This window comes from Sebastes fasciatus, chromosome 21 (genome assembly GCF_043250625.1).
Source record: "Sebastes fasciatus isolate fSebFas1 chromosome 21, fSebFas1.pri, whole genome shotgun sequence".
In the NCBI taxonomy this organism is placed as follows: domain Eukaryota; kingdom Metazoa; phylum Chordata; class Actinopteri; order Perciformes; family Sebastidae; genus Sebastes; species Sebastes fasciatus.
The window spans coordinates 14,357,840-14,377,957 of record NC_133815.1 but is presented as its reverse complement, the minus strand read 5'-3'; the positions used below and the strand labels follow the sequence as shown (position 1 = coordinate 14,377,957).

Below are 20,118 nucleotides of genomic sequence, written 5' to 3'. Positions count from 1 at the left end.
TAAATAGTCAAAGGTTCTCTCGTGATCGGCTCCTGGTTATGTTTGCATAGGCTGAGTGAAGTTTTGTGGTCTCCCTGTGCAGGATGAGGAACGTATAAAATATGCCGGGAGGAAAGACAACACAGGGAAAAGCAGCCCCCGCACACTTCTACGTAAGCTGCATCTGAAATGGCATTGTGTTAAGGCATCTTAATGACCTGCCAGTTATTTATTTTGTGTAATGCTTACTGCTCTTTATAGATTGCCTTTCCTAACTCCCATCTCTTTAAAGGCTTGTGTTTTCTTGACATTCCTAAATCCTCAGAAAGACCCAGAAGCAAGGAATGTTTGTTAGAAACATCTCACCAGTAGTAAAATCTAAATTTTGCATCCCAAGTGTGTGTGTGTGTGTGTGTGTGTGTGTGTGTGTGTGTGCATGCATTGCAGGGGAACTCTGCAGAAAACTAAAGCAGTCTGGAGAGGAATGTTTTCACAGACTTAGCTCATAAGCTTCAACAAATGACTACTGACAGCTAAATATAGGACTTTTATTTTGAAGCAGTTGTGTTCTCAAACAGATGCCATATGCTTGTTTCCAAATCAATTCATCAATGAGGAACGGGTGTTTTTCACGGGTGTCATGTAAAATGTAAACTATCTATGGCCTTACTAAACAAAATAAACGGCATAAAATTTTGTATGTTAAGTTCGAGAAAATAGGCTACATTGCGTGACATATTTGGTCACTTTTTACACAATCTGTCCTTGCCTTTAGATTTAGCCCTTTAAACCTAGTTAAACTGAGACAATGAAAACAGTGTTTCACAGACAAAGCAGTGAGTTAGCAGCGCACACACACACGCTCATGTTCTTCACCCCTTCATATGTGTGCTGGATTCAAAGGTCCCTGAATTTATATATATATTATATCTGTTGCATTAATACAGTAAGTTTTAGTTAAGATTATTCACCTGCAGCAAACCCAATAAATGCATCATTAAATTTAACAGAGCCCGATATTATTTTATGAAGTAATTATCGGCTATATACCAGGCTTTATATATATATCTAAAGTGCATTTTTTAATCTCTATATTATGGACATACTTGGGCTGATTCTGCATGTCTTTCTGGTGTTTTAATGCAGTTTATGTTAAATTTAATATCTGTTGCAATGGATGTGACAACTGTGTATTCCCATTTTTGTAATTTTGGGTTGTCCCGACTGGGGATGCACCGATACCGGATCGGATATCGGGCTGATACTGACTCAAATAGCTGGATCGGATATCGGTGACAATGGGGCTATCTATTCAATTCAGTTCAGTTCTATTTTTATATACTATATACTGGAATTTGAATTCCTGTTTAAGTTTTGACCAATTTCTTACTGCATTAAAAGGGTTTACACTTGAATTTTAAATTCTGTTAATTTTTAAGAGTTTTTACCAAATTGCTGGTGCACAATTAAATACATTATTATCTATGTATTTATTGGTCACATTTTGCTTTACAAAGTTAGGAAAGCAATGTTTAATGTCAAGCCTGATGTTGCCTTACAAATAAAAGAATGAGCCCCGTGACTTCCACACAGTGAAGCATACAGCTTATTAATTAAACCCTGGTATCGTTACTGGTATCGGGACTGAAAACGTCAGATTGGTGCATCCCTAGTGAGCACACACAAGTCCTTCACCCCATCATATGTTTGCTGGATTCAAAGGTGCCTGGATATCTGTTGCATTAATACAGTAAGTTTTAGTTAAGATTATTCACCTGCAGCAACCCCAATAAATGTGTCATTATATTTAACATAGCCGGGTTTTATTTAGGCAGTAATTATAGGTTATATACCTATACACATCTTTCATCACTATAGTATGGACATACTTGGGCTGATTCTGCATGTCTTTATTGTACTTTATTGCAATTTATGGTAAATGTAATATCTGTTGTAATGAATAGAATAGAAAGCTGTATTGTCATTGTATACAACGAGATTCACAGTTGCCACTTCTGGTCAGTGCTTTAAAACAAATACTTGACAAGACTAAACGAGGCAGATAAAACATATAACAGGTAAAACACGCACAGTTATAAAGCAAATAAAACAGGTAAAGTAGATGTAATAAATAAATATAAACAGAAGTGTTACACTAGAAGTATAAAATATAAAAATAGATGTAATGTAAACAGAGGTAATGGATGTTATAGATCAATCTGTGTCATGTGATTTTTGACTAGGCTATATGATGTGCTGGGAACAATTGGAACCATTTTTTTTTTTTGTTTAATAGTCAGCTATTCTAATAGAACTGTTTATTACATGCTGGTAGAGTCCCAGTGTGGGAAAGCATGAAATGTGGACAAGTGGCACTGAACACTGAAAATGACCCGAACAGCTAAGTGAACCCAACGCTCCTGAGCCATAATAATGCTTCTTTCTTGGTCCCACCATGCACATTGAGACCCATCAGTGTTTAGCCATGGTCTCCTCTCTGGTTGGCGAGTAGCACAGGGGCCCAGGAAAAAAACACAAACAGTCCCAACACGGAGGGGTCAAAGGTGAAGAGAGCCCTCCCCCCACCACTGTCCGCACACACTTCAGGCTCGGATTGCATGTAAAATCACATTCTCCAGGGGGTGGTGTGGTGGTGGTGGAGAGGAATTCATTGTTTTGGCATGGGGCAGTGGGTTTGTGTCATAAAAAGTCTATGCTCTTACAAGTGCCTGCGCCTCCTTGACCAAGTGTCTCCATAAAATCTCTGCGCAAAAACAAATGACTCGGAGCTGCAGGAGCAACACTTTGAGTTTATGAGTGTTAAAAAAAAAGTGGAAGAGATTTTGGAGGCTTTCCTATATAGTACACCAAAAAAAAAATTTTTATGGCCAGTGGAGCTTGTTAAAAAAATTTATGAAATTCACCAAATGAAACCGGTCCAGCCTCGTCCAAGAAAACTGGTTTTCCATGCACATCGCGACTGTATAGCCTATATGAAGTGTTTCTATACATTTTTGCAAGCCTAGTTAAATTGAAATACGTCCATTTGTTTTAAAATATTCTATAAACGGTGCTGGAGACGTGTCATGTGCACAGGGCATTGAAGTTTCAAACAATTTCACTCCTGTTAAAAATGTAGGTTACACTGCGCAAACTATATGGCACTGGTCATGTGTGCTCGTGTGTGTGCTCGTGTGTGTGTGTGTAGGCGGTGTCTTTACCGTAATCCGCCTATCTCCCCCATTAAGCCGGTCTTCCACCGTGAAGTAGCGGAAAATAAAATAAAAAAAGCAACAGTCACGAGGCGAACATCCGCCATGTGCAGGCCTTTACATTTAAAAATAGACGTTTTATTCATATGCATAAGATATAGGCTATATCATAGATGTTCTTCTCATGAATCTATGTTACAGTGACTCCCAAGTAACAGTGTAACATATGAAGCCTATAAACAGAAGTATAGAGGAGGAATGAACCTATAAAGTGCAAGTTTGGTCGTCTCAGGCATCCCCCCTATCACCAGCAGCACACTGCCGGCTGCTGTAAGAAACCTCCCCGTGCTTCAGGTCTCTTTCTCGGCCACTCGGTCTCGTCTCCTCCCCTCCGGTTCCGACCAACCTCCAGGCGAAGGAGAGGGTGGAATAAGTGCCCTGTGGCATCTGGTGCACCACAAATCTGCATAACAAAAGAGCCCCTGGTCTTAATTGGAAATACTCAAATATATGTGTATATATATATGCACAAGGTTCTTTTTATTCAGTAATTATTGCTATATTACATTATTGTTTTAGGATGTTTTGGATGGCTCTCAATTCAGACCTTAAGATGAGAGCTCTGATTATAAAAACAGTGATCGTGGTGTCAGCATGGGACACTTATCACGTCTGTAGCACCGATGTGTGACAAACTTCACTGGCAGATGTTTTTGGCAAATTCCATACAGATAATAATTGCTATTTTTTTTTGTTTTTAAGTATTTTATGTATTCATTTTTTAAAGCAGGTAAAGATCTTTATTTTATTTTTGTAATTTGCCATAATCTGAGAATTTATATATCAATAATAATAATACTAACAATGATGATAATAATACATTTAATACATGTTTTTATGGATATTTCACATGAAGAATTAGCTCGAACAGACTATATTGCTGTTTGCTTTAGATCATCATTAAGCTCTTGTGTGACAGTACAGTTGAGTAATTTATTAAATCATATTTCTAAAAAAAATATATAATTTGACGTATGAAAGCCTGTAGTGGTTTCCACATGTATAGACCTTTGACAACACTGAAAAAAGTCATGTGGAATTGTTGCTGATTGATCTTCGTTGCAGCCCAACAAACAGTCAGTCTATACAATCGCTGTGCAATCTCATTATTTTGTCATAAAAATGATGTATTTATATTATAGGACAATTATATTCTATGAAAAGGGGCGCACGAGTGGACAGTTTTGGATGTGAAGCAATTTAGGTCATTGGTTTAGTTTACTTTGCTTTAAATCCTCTACATCCAAGTGAGAACCCTTGACGATAAAAACAATAATTCTGTCAAACACAAAAGGAAACCCATGTTCCCAAAACGGTAAGACATGCAGTGGTCGTGGACGTGGGATGAAACCAGCCTGTTCCTCCCATGCATCTCTCCCATGCAGGCTGGGCACGGTGCACCGTGGTTTCTGGGATCTTTGGAGTTATTCCCCCGGGGATCCGGACCTCAACAAGCTGCTGCCCCTCCTCTTACTTCACTGTGCTGCATCCGTGAAACTCCGCATGCTCCGTGTATTAATGCTGCTGCTGCCACAGGCCTCGAGAAGCAGCGCGTGGAAAGCGAGAATGCAGGTCAGATGACCTATAGGGTATATATATATATGGGAGTTGAACTGGAGTTTACTGATTGGGTGAAGCCTATATAAGACTTATATTCACTGATAGCTGCACGAACACACACTGTGATCGCGTATCAACTGCAAGCCTATATAACCCAATAGTGTCCACAAGTAACTTGTGCGTAAAAGCTTCCTTGAGGCTCATCCAGTAAAATATAACCTACTTCATTTCAGATTTTTCCACACTAGAGGCTTGTATAATTATAACTTTTTAATTATCTCTACGGTTCTATGCCACAATACGCACATCCGCTGTAATGTAAGCTGTTAAAGGTCCCATATTATAAAAAAGTGAGATTTTCATGTTTTTTTTATTATAAAGGAGGCTTAAATCCTATATAAATACTGTGAAAGTATTGAAAAGCTCAATCCACAGAGAAATACACACAACCCGTATTCAGAAACTCTGCATTTGAAACAAGCCTTTAGGATTTCTGTCCATTTGTGATGTCATAAATATACAATATTTAGACCCTTTACACAGATTTAAACTTAAACATTCTAAATGTGTCCCAGTTTATTCCTGGTTGCAGTGTATGTGAAATGTCATCAGCTGACAGGAAGTAAATATGGACCCAAACTGTTGCCTATAAACGCAATTCTGTTGCAATTTCGTCACAATTTCGTCGAAATGCACTAAAACGGAGCGTTTCAGACCGACAGTATGAGGAAAATAAAGTTTTTTTTTAAGATTACAGCATGTACACATGTTTTAGTAGAAACACAAAATACAAGTATGAAGCTGAAAATGAGCATGATATGGGACCTTTAAATTAGATTAAAAAATAAGTAAATATTTTTGATCCACTGCAAAGCATGTTGTCCTATTTCAAGGTGCAAAACTATGACCCTACATCCAAACAACGTGCGCACACTTGTGTGTATGATGCTACAGGTACTGATATATATACATATATATTCCATTAACTCCATTTCCTTGTCTTATTTGGTGTGCACGATCTTGTCTGTAAGCCCATGACCACCACGTTAGTGATTATGCTCCACAGTCCAATATTGCGTGGATTTTGTGGCCGCGGTCCAATCACATTCAGAGGTTTAAACAAGGAGCTGTAATAACAACGCCTACATATATATAACACGCTGTTTGATGTAACACCGAGGTAACATATTCACCATACAGTGAACGGTCTGTAAATAAGCAAATAGGCTTAACGTCGCGCGCAAATGAGCGTGCCAATGCAGTCTTGAGTTTGGGCCCCTCGCGCACGCACAGCGGTGCCCGTGAGGAACGGAATTGGGGCCACAAGGGATTCACGTGTTTTATGGATAACAAAGACGATAACATAACGCAAGGGAGCATTGGAGAATATATATATATATGGCTGCAGGGGCGAAACACAATAGCCAGTCCAAAACAGCCTTCTGAAGGCCTATACCGGTAATTCAAACAATTAGCCTGTATAATATACTACACAGTCACAGTATTTGGACAGCGTTGTGGGTGGTGGCTTCAGCACGGTTCCTTCTGCTTTCTGTGTAGCCTGTGTGTGTGTGCGCGCGCGCGTGCATCTTTCAGATTGCGCGTATTTCTTTGTGTGTGTGTGTGCGTGCGGATCCGCTTGTATGCATGTTCTGTAAAAAAGTCATTGAAGTGTGTGTGTGTGTGTGTGTGTGTGTGTGTGTGTGATGTGATCGGTGCGCACATGCAATATGCACGTGCGCATAGAGAGTATGGGAAAATGTATACGAAGCATTACGCACGACACCCAGACAGCAAAATGACTTCCTAGAAATAAAAATAGGTGATGTTCATTAATAATCCCACTGTGTTCCTGTTCCCCCCTGTTATAAAAAAAGCTACTTGTTGATTATAAATAGTATTAACACATGACCTGTATATGTTTGTAATTATATCAAATAGATTTCATAATTGTCGCTCCAAGATGTCTCGTTAAAATAAAAATTAATGGGAGATTTTAATTGGCTTGTTTATTGGCTTTAACCTACATTGTCTCGAAAAATCTTGTGGGAAAAGCAACCCTGACTCTGCACTTTTAGCCTTGTCCAATCACTCGCTCGTGTTGTTTTACTGAAAAGTGGGCTACAATTTAACAGTGGATATAACTAATATAATAAATATAATTTCGAGTGCAATGACGGTAATGTACATTTTTCTATCTCCTAACTATAGCAATTGTCTGCGCAAATGCACCATGTGTGAAGAGTGCTACACCCTGCTTTACAGCACATTTCAAATGCTCTCTCACACACACACACACACACACACTCACGGAGAGAGAGAGAGACACACACACACACACACATTGTAAAGGGAGAGGTATTTAAAAACCTCTGGAAATGCAGATGAAGTAATTAAGGTATAGTCAGACAAATGAATATGGCCCTGCATGGCGCATGTTTGAACGTATATTGCAGGATAAGTAGGTCAGTCTATAGTCAACCAGCGAGGGGGAAAAAATCATATGGACGAAAAGCTATAGAGCCAACAAAAGCAGATGAGTTGAGCCTTGGTCAGGGGCAGCAGCACTGAACGTGGAAAAGCGTCTCTCCAAGTGTAAAATGTCTTTGTTTAAACTGCACTACCCGGAGTGTGGAGTCATTTTTACCAGCAATCGATTGCATACCGCATGCATTTTGCATGTGGACCGAAAGGGAATAATAAAACACAATACATTCCAGTCTTATCGTGACACTTTGTGCAGGCTGTAAACCTATTCTGGGTTGTATACACGCACTATATGAGCTGGAAAACATGAACTTGTCATAATAACTGCGTTATTTACTCTTAACAGTGGACTCAGTGGGCATAAACTATTGTGATGGCAGAGGGTGTGTGTGTGTGAGGGGGTGGGGATGGAATATCCATTTTTATTGCATCACCTGTCAGAAGCGTCCAATGGGCGTCGACTCCGAGGGGCATTAATTGATGAAGGTGTCTCCAGACTGGGCGCACCTCCCCTCTCTTGTCATTTTATTTGTGGCTCAACCAGCAGCCAGAATAGCAGCTGCATTTTAGCTCTTATTCTGTTTCTCTCTGACTCTCTCTCTCTCTTTCTCCCTCCCCTCCACCCTCCACAACTCCATCTCCCTCCCTCCCTCCCTCTCTCTCTCTCTCTCTCTCTTTCTCTCTCTTCTCGCTGTTTTATCCCTCTGGCTGGCTGAGGCAGTGGTGTATACACCTACCCCTCGTCCTGCTGCCGACCAGAGGGGAGTGGAGCCGGCAGAGGCAGGTAGCAGCAGCAGCCCCGGCTCTGGTGGACGCATCCATCGCATTCCTCCACCTCCACCATGCCGGACCGGGGCAAGAAGCGACGAGTGGATGCTGTCAACCTATTAGACACCGGCAGCAGCTCCATTTAAGCGTCCAAAGTTTGCATTTTGCATGACGCAGCAGTGTGGATGGATTAGAGCAAGGATGCCTTGAGCTTTTGCGACCCCCCCAAATGGTATAAAATCCATAACATAACTGAGAGTACATGGATTAATATTGGGAGCGAAATCCATATAACATGGGAGACCTGGAGTGTGGCTTTGAGGAGATGCAAGGAGTGAGATTGGGCTACCTGCTCATCAGAGGCAAGCAAATGTTTGCTTTGTCTCAGGTGTTCACCGACCTGCTGCAGAACATCCCTCGCACCACGGTGCACAAGCGCATGGACCACCTGAAGGTGAAGAAGCACCACTGCGACCTGGAGGAGCTGCGCAAGCTCAAAGCAATAAACTCGATAGCGTTCCACGCGGCGAAATGCACGCTGATATCGCGGGAGGACGTGGAGGCTCTGTATGTCTCCTGCAAGACGGAGCGGGTGTTGAAGTCCAACAAAAGGAAAGCGAAAGCTGCGTGTGTCCCCGTGGGTGAGGAGGAGGAGGACAAGTCACCGGGGCTCCTCGGTGCAGACGCAAAACTGTGGAAGGAAAAAGTTTGGTTTAGTTTAGTCCCGGAGACTGTCACTACACTCCACAACAAACCGGGCAGCAGGAGGAGAGAGCTGACTCCATGCCTTACCGACTCCAAACTACCTCAATTTTACCACAAAACCAACGGACGGGAGTACCGTGCGGTGACCAAGTCCAGTCACAAACACTTTAAAAACTATGAAACAGCGAAAATAGCAGGGAACCGCGTTACTTTGAGCCAAAGGCACTCGTTTTTCCGGAGCGCAGTGAGCCGGCAGCCGGTGGCGCTTCAGTCCGCCATAGCTGCTGCTGCTCAGTCCAGGCTGCTGTCGCGCTCAGCCGGCGACCTACTTCACAAAAGGAAGAGGAGGCGCGAGGGGGGCAGCGCGAGGCACTCGTGGAGCAGGAGCAGCAGACACGCGCACCAGCACCAACACCACCACCAGGTACCGCCGGTGCTGCTCGTGCAACCCAAATCACCCGGGACCACCTCTTTCGGTGCTTTCCACCTGGGTCCGGATTTCTATCTTGACCCCAGACCTCACCATCATCACCACCACCAGCATCACCATCATCATCATCACCACCACCACGACGACGAAGAGCAGCCCGGCAGTTTCCCGGAGAGTTATAGCAGCGACACTGAGTCCAGCACCACCTACTCGGACCGTGCGTACCCGGACTCGGACTTTGGGTCCGGCCTCTCCACCACCAGCAGCACCAGCAGCTCCGAGGAAGAGGAGGAGGAGGGTGAGGAGGAGGATGAAGATGACACGCAGTCGGAGAGTTCAGAGGTCAGCTCAGACGAGGAGGAGGAGAGCTCCTCTCAGTCCGACTCCAGCTCGGTTTCTAGCCGCGTTTCGGTGCAGAGCATCCGGTTCAGACGCGCCCGGGTCTCCGGTGTCAACTCCAGTAAAGCACCATTGGTCCTGCAGCCCACGTTTCACTACCAGCATCAACACAGGACACTGGGCCATCATGTTGCAGGAGAGAAACGTCAGAAATGTGAATTTATATGCAGTGAAACCAGAAAGGACTTTGGACACATACAGACAACACCAAAATTTAACTCAACGGGGGAGAGCTTTTTCACTGAGTCCAAAAGGGAAAAGGCGTTTTTTGAGGCTGACCATGTGGACCATGTGCTGGCTCCTTATTCACCGGGACCCAACCGGAATAAAGCGTTTCACCTCTCACGCAGGACACCCTCCATGAAGTGCCCACCGGGACTGAGCGCACAGGACAAAGAGTTTCCCAAATGCACCGAGAAAAGAGAGGCGAGAGCCAGCAGCAGCAGCAGCCTGAAACTGCCCTCTCCACTGAAGAAAATAAAGACCGAGCCAGAGGAGCTTTCTGTGACCGCCTCCCTCTATTCGGATACGGGCAGCAGGACAGCCAGGACGCTCCCCTTCAACCTCCACAATGTGAAAGTTAAAGTGGAGGAAAGCTGTGATGAATACGAATACCAGCAGGCCACTGTAGTCAAATGCAAAGGAGATAATAAGACGGAGAGAGACTTTTTCAACAGCGGGGTTAAATCCACAGAGAAGAGCCCAGATGATGTGGCTCCTCAGGAATACAGGAGCACCCTGCATGACGCACCGTGCATGGAGGAGGAGGTGGAGCACATAAGGAACAAAAACTGCAAAGTTCCAGTGCCTGGGAATAATAATAATAATAATAAGAAACCTCGTGTCTCCAGGACGCAAACAAAACAAAACGTGCCCAACAAGGCTGCCTCTTCTTCCTCCTCCTCCTCCTCTTCTTCTACTTCTTCTTCGTTACGCAGCACTGTAGCATCATCGCCTGCAAAAACGCCTTTCAGCCTGATGGCAAATTTCCCATCCCCACCGTCGCTGGTTGTTGGCAGCGACGGGGATTTGTGCCCAGCTTACTCCCTGAACTCTCTGAGGGGCCCCGGGCCTCCCCCTCCGTCCCACCCCGTGTGGAGGTGGCAGCCAGGCGGCCACATTCTCCCTCCCCCACCCGCTCCTCAGAGAACCAGGAAATACTGAGCTATAAAGCAAAAAAAAAAAAAAGCCCCACACCGTGTCCATCTCCTAGTCTTAACGTGAGCGCACCAAATTGCTCGCAACTTTTGCAAAGGTGTTTATTATTGTTATTGTTTTATTTTATTTTTTTCTGTGAATGTTTTTTTTTTTTTACATTCCTCTTTGTTTTGAAGTTTTTAATCGAGGAAAACCCCACAAGAGATCCCCCTTTTTGGAGCCTCAGAAAAAAAACGCCCACATGGACTGTGAGACAACCGCTCGTGGATTTTACGCTTAAAGAAAAAAACTTGTGTTTAAATAAGCTATCAATCCTAAGCAATATGTTCTCGTTATTGTTGTTTTACTTGACTGTTTTTCTGATTTTCGCTTTTACGCGCGACCTGTTGGATTGTAATGGTGCCAGGGTTTTTCAGTGGCTTTGTCTGAAAAAGGAAAAGGGGTTAAAAAGAAAAACAGCATTCCTTGAGACGACTCTTAATCTAGCTGGGAGCAAGTTTTTACTTGGTAAATCAGAAGGAGAAAAAAAAAATCAGGGTTTCCCATTCTGTGCCACCTGGTGTGTTTTATATATCAAAGCTGTTGCTGACCAGCTTGGCCACAGTGGCCCATGTGTCCAAGTGTTCAATTTCAGAGAATTGTTTTTTAAAAAAAAAAATGTTTTTATCTAGCTCACAGTTAAGCCTTTATTAGATTTGACAGGAATTATTTATTCCTGGTGGTTGTGGGTGTTTTTTCTTTCTTATAGGGTGCTTATGATTTTCAGTCGTTTTTTTTTTAGTATTTCCTGGTTTGCAAAATGTGCAGCTGCGCACAGAGGCAGACCCAGACACAACACAGGCCTTATGTACAGACAATCAAACATAATAAGGCTTCATAGCACGTTATATAGGTCTCACAATGGACTCAAGTCATGTCCCTCCTGGGCCACCTGGCACACCATATTTGTCTGTACTTGCGTTTAGAAAACAAAGAAAAAGGAAAAACGCAGACATACCGACAATGTCCAAGATAGGCTATATGGATGGGATGTGATTCAGGAGTCACAGTGGGGAAAAACAGCACCAAAACAGTGTGGAACACCTTCTAGCTCTGGCTACTCAGAAACAATGCGACAAAGCACAAGAGATAGGCTTAAATGCATTGCACTTTGATACTGTTTGGGTGGGGGGTCTTGTTTCAAGCTTTAGGGTTTTCTGACTAGCCTGTGAAATGATGTCTGAGAGATGCTGATAGAAAAAAAACATGTAAAGATGAGACTGTTTGATTTGGATGTACTGTAAGGCCAAACTGCATTCATTTAACTGAATATTTAGGATTCACCCAGTTTCCAACCATGCCATGATGGTTTTCTGATTTTCTATCATTTAATAATATGCTCACTGTTCTATTTTTTTAGTTGAAGGAAAAAACGCCAATTATTTCCCTTTTATTGCACACCCAAAATACAATCAGTTTTTAAAAAAAATATTGCTTTCTTTATTATGTCACCATCTCATTATCTTTAGCCTTTTGAACATGGCCGCTCAGTGAATGTAGTACCCCACAGATCTGCTTCATTTACTCCCTAAATTCAGTGATAGACTACACACACCTTTTTAAACAGGAAGTGAAGCTGCACCTTACATGTGAGGTGTGTTTTAAGTGTAGATGTGTTTTTTTTAATGGCAGTGCAGGACGCAAGCTCTGCTAATTGGCAGGCTTTTTTTTCTGTCTGCCACAAAGAGAGGCCCAGCTTATATGGCGAGCCAGATCACAACAAACCCAAAGCCCAGTGAATGATGTCAGCCCCCTCACACACAAGCACAGCAAAAAGGGTGCATTCATTCAGATGGATTGTAGAAACTATTTAATGGGTGATTGTAAAAAAAAAAAAAGGGGAAAAATATACAAAAAGTGAGTTTCACTCAGTGTGGATACATATAGATGTTTGATAAAGCAGCACCCCCCAAAAAATCACCTAGGGCCTTATATATATTTCTGAGGCAGACAATTCAAACTTGAACTCTTATTCTCAGCTTGGCTATTTTTGTGACACAAGCTGGTATATGAGCAGGCTATAGCAGTAAAAAAGGAGGGGGTTGTGCAGGGTTGAGAGTAGGGGGGTGGGGTGGGGTGGGGGGGAGTTGCTGTGTTGCAAGAGCTGAAGCTTTCAACCTTTAATCCGCATGTCAAAAGCATAGGCTGCACGGCATAGGGAGAAGAGGAATAGCCTCCTGCGTCCAGAGAGGTGCGGGTTCGAACCCCCCCTGACGCACCAGCCTATTCTCACGCAGCGCTCACAATGCGGAGGCCGAAAGGACTGGGATGGTGGTAATGGCCTGTTGGGAGGGTCTTTTCCACCGTTAAGACAAATAGCTCTCTGACAGTGACGCTATCAATGTAAACAATTGCATCGTGGAGTAGTGCTAGAGGCTGCGCACTCTCCTTCCTCCTCCTCATTCACTTTTTTTGATACAACACTTGAGGTCAGGTTTTTTTTTTACATGGAATTATGGAAGTCACTGGTTTGTTTATATATGAAAACTGAATATTTATTTTTGTGAATTTTTTTTGTTGGGGTTTTTCTTCTTGTACATTGATTTTTTGTTGTTGTTGTTGTGAATATATTTAGAACAACTGCACTCGAAATGGAAACTTGAACGGTGGATTTCTGAAGCACTTTCCCTTTCTTTCTTTTTTTTTTTAATTATGAAGAATTCATTAAACGCGACTGAGTGTAATTATCAGACTCTTTTCTCTTTTCTTTTCAGTTGGACAATGATTTGTTGTTTTTGTATAGCAGATTTTAATGATGAAGAAATTGCACTGGAATCTGCGTCAGGAGAGGAGTTATGAAAACAAAGAAGTGACGTGAAACTTTTTTTTTTATGGGGTTTCCCTTTTCTTTTTTTCATTTTGGGAACACAGCTCATCTTTGATATATGTTGAACTACTTTGCCATTACATACCCTCAACCTTTCAATTTACTCTGTAACACGAGTAATTTCATAAATGTTTAAAGGCGTTTAGGGAAATTAGACGTATCCAGTCTTCAATTAAATAGCAGATAAGGGGTTTGTCCTGAGGCAAAAAAAAAGGTGGCAGATTTGAAAGTAAATAGACCCCAAATAGCTCCACAGTAATGCTTATCCACATTGTGGGCAGCTGATGGTAAATAGCCCTAAAACATGGCTACTAGAGTATCTTCAGTTTGGTTAAACTCTTCTAGCAGTGAGGGAATCCCTCTGCTCTGTGTGTGTGACGGAAGAAGTGGTAGGCCTGCGGAGCCTGCAATAATAACAAGAGGCAAACCGCAGACATTTACGCATGCAGCATTTCCAACCACTGCGCATGAGGTGGTGCGAGCCTACTCGCTTTAATGAAGCAGGGAGAAAACCTCAATAAACCGGCCTGAACAACACTCCTGCAGAGAAGCTGAACATTTGTGCAACTCATATTGCATGCATTTGCAGGAAGCTTGTGTGCAGAACGTGTTGAGTAAAAACATCATTATTTCCTGTAACTATATCAGTCCTGCAGCAAAACTACAACTATACTGGAATATTATAGAAAAAAGCCAAATCTATAGTGATACCATTGTGTATAAAATACGATAAAATAAACTAATAATCCACAACCATATAGGTACCTGTAGGATTACAGCTAAACTCGCCCAATAAACCGGCCTGAACAACACTCCTGCAGAGAAGCTGAACATTTGTGCAACTCATATTGCATGCATTTTGCAGGAAGCTTGTGTGCAGAACGTGTTGAGTAAAACATAATTTCCTATAACTATATCAGTCCTGCAGCAAACCTGCAACTATACTGGAATATTATAGAAAAAAAATAATACCATTGTGGATAAAATACGATAAGAAGCAGGGAGAAAAACTCAATAAACCGGCCTGAACAACACTCCTGTGCAACTCATATTGTAGCTTGCATGCATTCTTTGCAGGAAGCTTGTGTGCAGAACGTGTTGAGTAAAACATCCTTATTTCATATATCAGTCCTGCAGCAAAACTACAACTATACTGGAATATTATAGAAACAAATCTATAGTGATACCATTGTGGATAAAATACGATAAAATAAACTAATAATCCACAACCATAGGTATCTCTATAGACACACAGGATTACAGCTAAACTCTCCCAATAAACTGGCCTGAACAACACTCCTGCAGAGAAGCTGAACATTTGTGCAACTCATATTGTAGCTTGCATGTATTTTTTGCAGGAAGCTTGTGTGCAGAATGTGTTGAGTAAAACATCATTATTCCCTATAACTATATCAGTCCTGCAGCAAAACTATACAACTATACTGGAATATTATAGAAACAAGCCAAGTGATACCATTGTGGATAAAATACAATAAAATAAACTAATAATCCAGGTACCTGTATAGACACACAGGATTACAGCTAAACTCGCCCAAAGGCTATTCACAATATTGTGTGCAGCAACTTTTTCCTAAGAAGCTTTGACCAGACTTGCTTCTTCTCTCAATCTGCCATGTTTGACGTGATGTTTCCCTGATTAATGGGACTCTGCGGTATATGGTCCAGGCCAAAGCCCCGAGGTTGATAAGGGGCTGGCGGGCTGGCAGGCTGTCTGGCCCCGGCACGGCATGCTGCTGGAGCCGGGCTGCATGGGAGCCTGGAGGGGCCATACTGGGAGCAGAGACGAGACATTATACTGCTGCAGGCGTTTCAGGGTTAAATTCCAGTGCGGATTGGGAATCAGTAGACTGTAACTTCTATAGAATAACAATAGAAAGAATAGGTGGAAAAAAACAAGCTTTCACACAATTTGGTTTTAATATAAAAAAAAATTAAGGTTTTCTAAAGCAGCTTATTGCACCCCAACATTATATTTGTGTCTGACTGCATGTTTGGGAATTCTGGTTAATGCTGACAGACACATGGCGCGTTAAGGTCAGCACTTTGCATTGATCTTTGAGACAATTAAATACATGGGAGAACGATAAAAGCTGTCAGGTCGTTTTTACGTTTAGTCTCTGAACTGTAAAGTATTTGCCCCTTCACACAATGTCACTTAGAGGATCATAATATTTGGGTTTAAAATATGAATAAACAAAACAAGGGGAGAGTTTGTAAAAGATTTTTTTAATGCATCAACAATTACTTAGCCCTGCCCTTTTTTTCCTCCAGTGCTCTCTCTCTGAGTGTGTGTGTGTGTGTGTGTGTGTGTGAATGGATTTGTGAGTCCAAGCAAAACGTTTCTCTGCATGATAAAATAGTTCAGCACAAACTGAAGCCTCGCTGTGTGAAGGTGAAACCTGCAGTTTGCAAACACACACTTTTTTTTTTTTTTTTTTACTTTTCTGAAGCCTGTAGCTGCAGGACTGACTGACTGACCTGATGTGGATGAATTTGCATTGTCAATCTAAAATTTTTAAAAAAGCTGAAAGAAACTCCCATATTTATCTAGAATCAAAGAAAGGTCAACCTATTTAATCAGAATAAATGTAACAAATTATTAAATTAATTGGGCACTTTTTCCCCCCTAATGTTATTGCTGCAATGAAAGGAAAGCGATTACTTAGAGAGACTTTTCAGTTCACACTGACACAATGCATGCACATGTAGAGTCTAAACACACAATGCAAGATGATCACAGTCTGGTTTGGGCTTCTGATAACACTCGATCCATCTGCAACAAACCGATCTGTGTGTGTGTGCACGTATAGGCCTCTCTGGACGTTTATAGATGAGTGACTATATATGTAAACTCTACAGAGGCTATATGGATTCAATAATGTGTGAGATTCTAATAGACGAAGGGAATGGGCTACATTTAATTCATTGTATAATTTCAAAATAAAGCATTAATGTGTCGGACTAAACAGAGAGCAGAACTTCTGTTTAAGGTGTAAAACAAACTTTACCCCTTGAGAAAGTCCGAATAAACTAATGTCTCCTCCATGCGTTGAACTGCTCCTCTGTGCTTTTCCCTCTTTAACGTGAATTCATAAACTATAGATCTGAGAAACAATGTGGATTAAATTAGCAATAAAATCTTGTTTTTTTCTCTCCATACTCCAATATTTCTCCCTATTAATATTTGACCCCTTTTGAGATATATATGAGCTATATAAGCACTTTTACACTTCAACAGTTGTCACTTTAAATAAAGTTTGAGTTACATGAAGGAGCATCGTTTAATAATGTATGAAGAGAGGCTATATCGAGAATTTTATTGTATCCTAAGATTTTCATTTTTAATAATTATTGTAACAAGTTTTGCAAAATACCCTCAAATTTCCAGCATATGGGCATGTTACTTTTACATTTTAAGTGTATGGTGACAGGCAATCAATCAATATGCCTAAACGTGAGACCTCCATGAATTAAAAATAAGTAGTGCAAAGGTCAGAGGCTCATGGCATTATAATATTAATATAACCATGCAACCATTAGACCGGAATGATACAAAAGCACACATTTTTAATCTGCCCCTCTCCATCAACCTATATCCCTAAGTTAAGATCACTGGACACTATAATAACAGACATTCCCACATATTCATTTACATTTCCACTGAAGTCATGTGTTTGCATTGCATTGCATTGTAGCTTCCATCAGCACGATCGTGGCTTAACACGAAGGAGGAAACAGCCGGGGGGGAAACAGCGCTGCCTCTGCTGGCTTTTACCCGGCATCCCTCTGCACAGACCCGGGGTCAGAGGGAGGGACGGCGGCCTGTGTGGAGGAGAGATGGGAGCAACACAGCTGCTGCAAGATTTTACTTTTCTAAATCACACACACACCCATTTGCTTGGGCAACTAAATTGATTCTATTAATAAAATAGTAGGCTATTTTTTTTAATTTTTTTTTTTTTAATTTATTTATTATTTTTTTTAATTTAATTTAATTTATTTATTTATTTATTTTTCTGGTATTTGAGTACTGAATAAGATATCTGTTTGTCACTGCAATTTAAACAATTAAAGATGAGTGAACTTTAACTGCACATAGGGTCAAACGGCAGCCTATGCGTTTTAAAATATCTACTACCTATTTGCTTGGGCTCCTGGTAACACAATAACATAGATTATGTTAATAAAAAAAAAAATAGTAGGCGATTTTTATTATATATTTTTATTTATTTATTTTTCTGGTATTTGAGTACTGAATAAGATATCTGTTTGTCACTGCAATTTAAACAATTCAAAATGAGTGAACTTTAACTGCACATAGGGTCAAACGGGAGCCTATGCGTTTTAAATTTTCTACCACCTATTTGCTTGGGCTCCTGGTAACACAACAAAATAGATTATATTATTTTTATTTTTATTTTTATTTTTATTTTTATTTTTATTTTTATTTTTATTTTTATTTTTATTTTTATTTTTATTTTTATTTTCTAACATTCTGACTAAAATGTCTGCTCAAATCAGTGAGGATATCTAATATCTAATAAAATAGCAGGCTATTTTTATTTTTATTTTCTAGCATTCTGACTAAAATGTCTGCTCAAATCAGTGAGGATATCTAATATCTAATAAAATAGTAGGCTATTTTTATTTTTATTTTTAATTTTTATTTACGTTTTTTAGCATTCTGACTAAAATGTCTGCTCAAATTAGTGAGGATATCTTTTGCTGTATCTTCCAGCCTGCACGTGTAAATTAAATTCAAATGCTCTCGAGTTAATAACTGACCCCAGAGCGCTGCAAACGCGTTTAGAAAAGACACAGGGAGCCTACAGAGCTGCTGTCTGCTGGGTTTCCCTGGCCAGAGGGACTGCATGGGGGGGAGGAAGGGGAAAACCAGCACCAGAGGGCTTCTGCTCGGTCATGGAGCTCAACTCCATTTGTAAAGGCTTTTCTGTGGGCAGGAGAGAGCCAGATGTAGCCTCATGTTGAATGGAGCTGGAGCAACTCTGAGCGCACAATTCAATCAGTTATCAACAACGAGCCTCGTCCTGGCCTCGAGTGCAGCTATAAGCTGATTGTTTAGGCGATCAGCGTGAGTCAGCCAACTCAACAGCAAGATGTTTATCTACCGACAGGCCAATAGGTCTCTTCTTATTCATCCTGCCATGTATCAATGCATTTAAATGGGTCTTATTCGTAAAAAACAAAAAAAAACTATTTCCCTTTCGCCTCTGTTTTCTGTTGGCCTATATCGTGTTCATAGCCTGTGGCTCCCATCAGAGGTTTATTAATGAATTATTCATCAGTTTTAGCAGATCATTTAAAGAGCTATACAAAATGATTTACACATTTCTGATGTACAAAGTGTTTTGAGCTCCAATACTGAAGGGTTTGTGTTAGCTGATTTTATTGGAAATTAATTTTTATTAAGGGTGAGAAATTGCACTTTAACTAAAAACTATACAATACAGTTTTTCAAACCGTATCAGAATTCATATAGTCAGACAATGTGACAGAACAAATGTCAAATAGGAATGTAGATTAAAACATGCAGCCTAACTAAAACAGTTTATGGACATAACATAAGACCAAATTTAACCCCAGATGTATTTAAAAAAAAAAAAAAATTATGTTATAGTGACCCACATTTTAGACAAACAAAGTTAAAGTTTGAAATTCCTGTTGTTCTTTTTTTTTTTTTTAAATGGCCTAATCCCATTACATGAATGATTGAACAAGTGCCATGTATAAGCATGTCTCAACTACCATCCTCCACGTATTATTATTGCTATTTTCAATTATTCTTATTATAATTAATTTATATTATTTTCAATGAAAAAATTACACATAAAAATCAAGCTGCTCCCTGTCAAGGAAATATGAATTGGGGAGACTATTTATAAATGCCTTGTCTGAATTTTTTGTATTAAAAACAATACATTATTTGTCTTTAAACTGAACCCCTCCTCCACACACACATGAATCTCATAGTGGTTTCTTTGTTGTTTCGACAAGGGCACATTATTTGCTTTGAAGGTACATCTTCACATTAATTTACATCTTTATATTATTTATGTAAAAACCCATCAAGCTTTCACACTGTATTTTCTCTAAAATGGTTCATCTCACTGCTTTTACTGGCTACATTTTTTTAGAGGTTGACCTAAAAGAACTTTCCATCAAAAGGTATTTTGCGTTTTATTAAAAAGAGGAAAAATAGGAATTAAATTACAATAACTATGTAACAATTTTAAATGCATATTTTGCTGTCTATTTGTATGGAAGCAGCTGTAATATGTATGCAGTCCTATAGGACACAAGATGATCATTTAAAGTGTGTTTATCCTTTAGGCTACATCAGCTGATTGAAATGTTCCATGGCCTGAAAACTAATATCTGGACACTAGTTCCCTTTATAAAACGACAGAGCATTTGAGAACATTACACACTATAGGGGGATTTGAACACGGCCA

General features: G+C 40.6%; 1 protein-coding gene across 1 annotated transcript; it reads left to right on the top strand.

The window, feature by feature from the left end:
* Positions 1-8,220: 8,220 nt before the first annotated feature.
* Positions 8,221-12,671, top strand: skida1 (SKI/DACH domain containing 1). Its single transcript, XM_074622621.1, has one exon. It carries the CDS (start codon positions 8,362-8,364, stop codon positions 10,762-10,764), a length of 2,403 nt encoding a protein of 800 aa, XP_074478722.1. The 5' UTR covers positions 8,221-8,361; the 3' UTR covers positions 10,765-12,671.
* Positions 12,672-20,118: the final 7,447 nt, after the last annotated feature.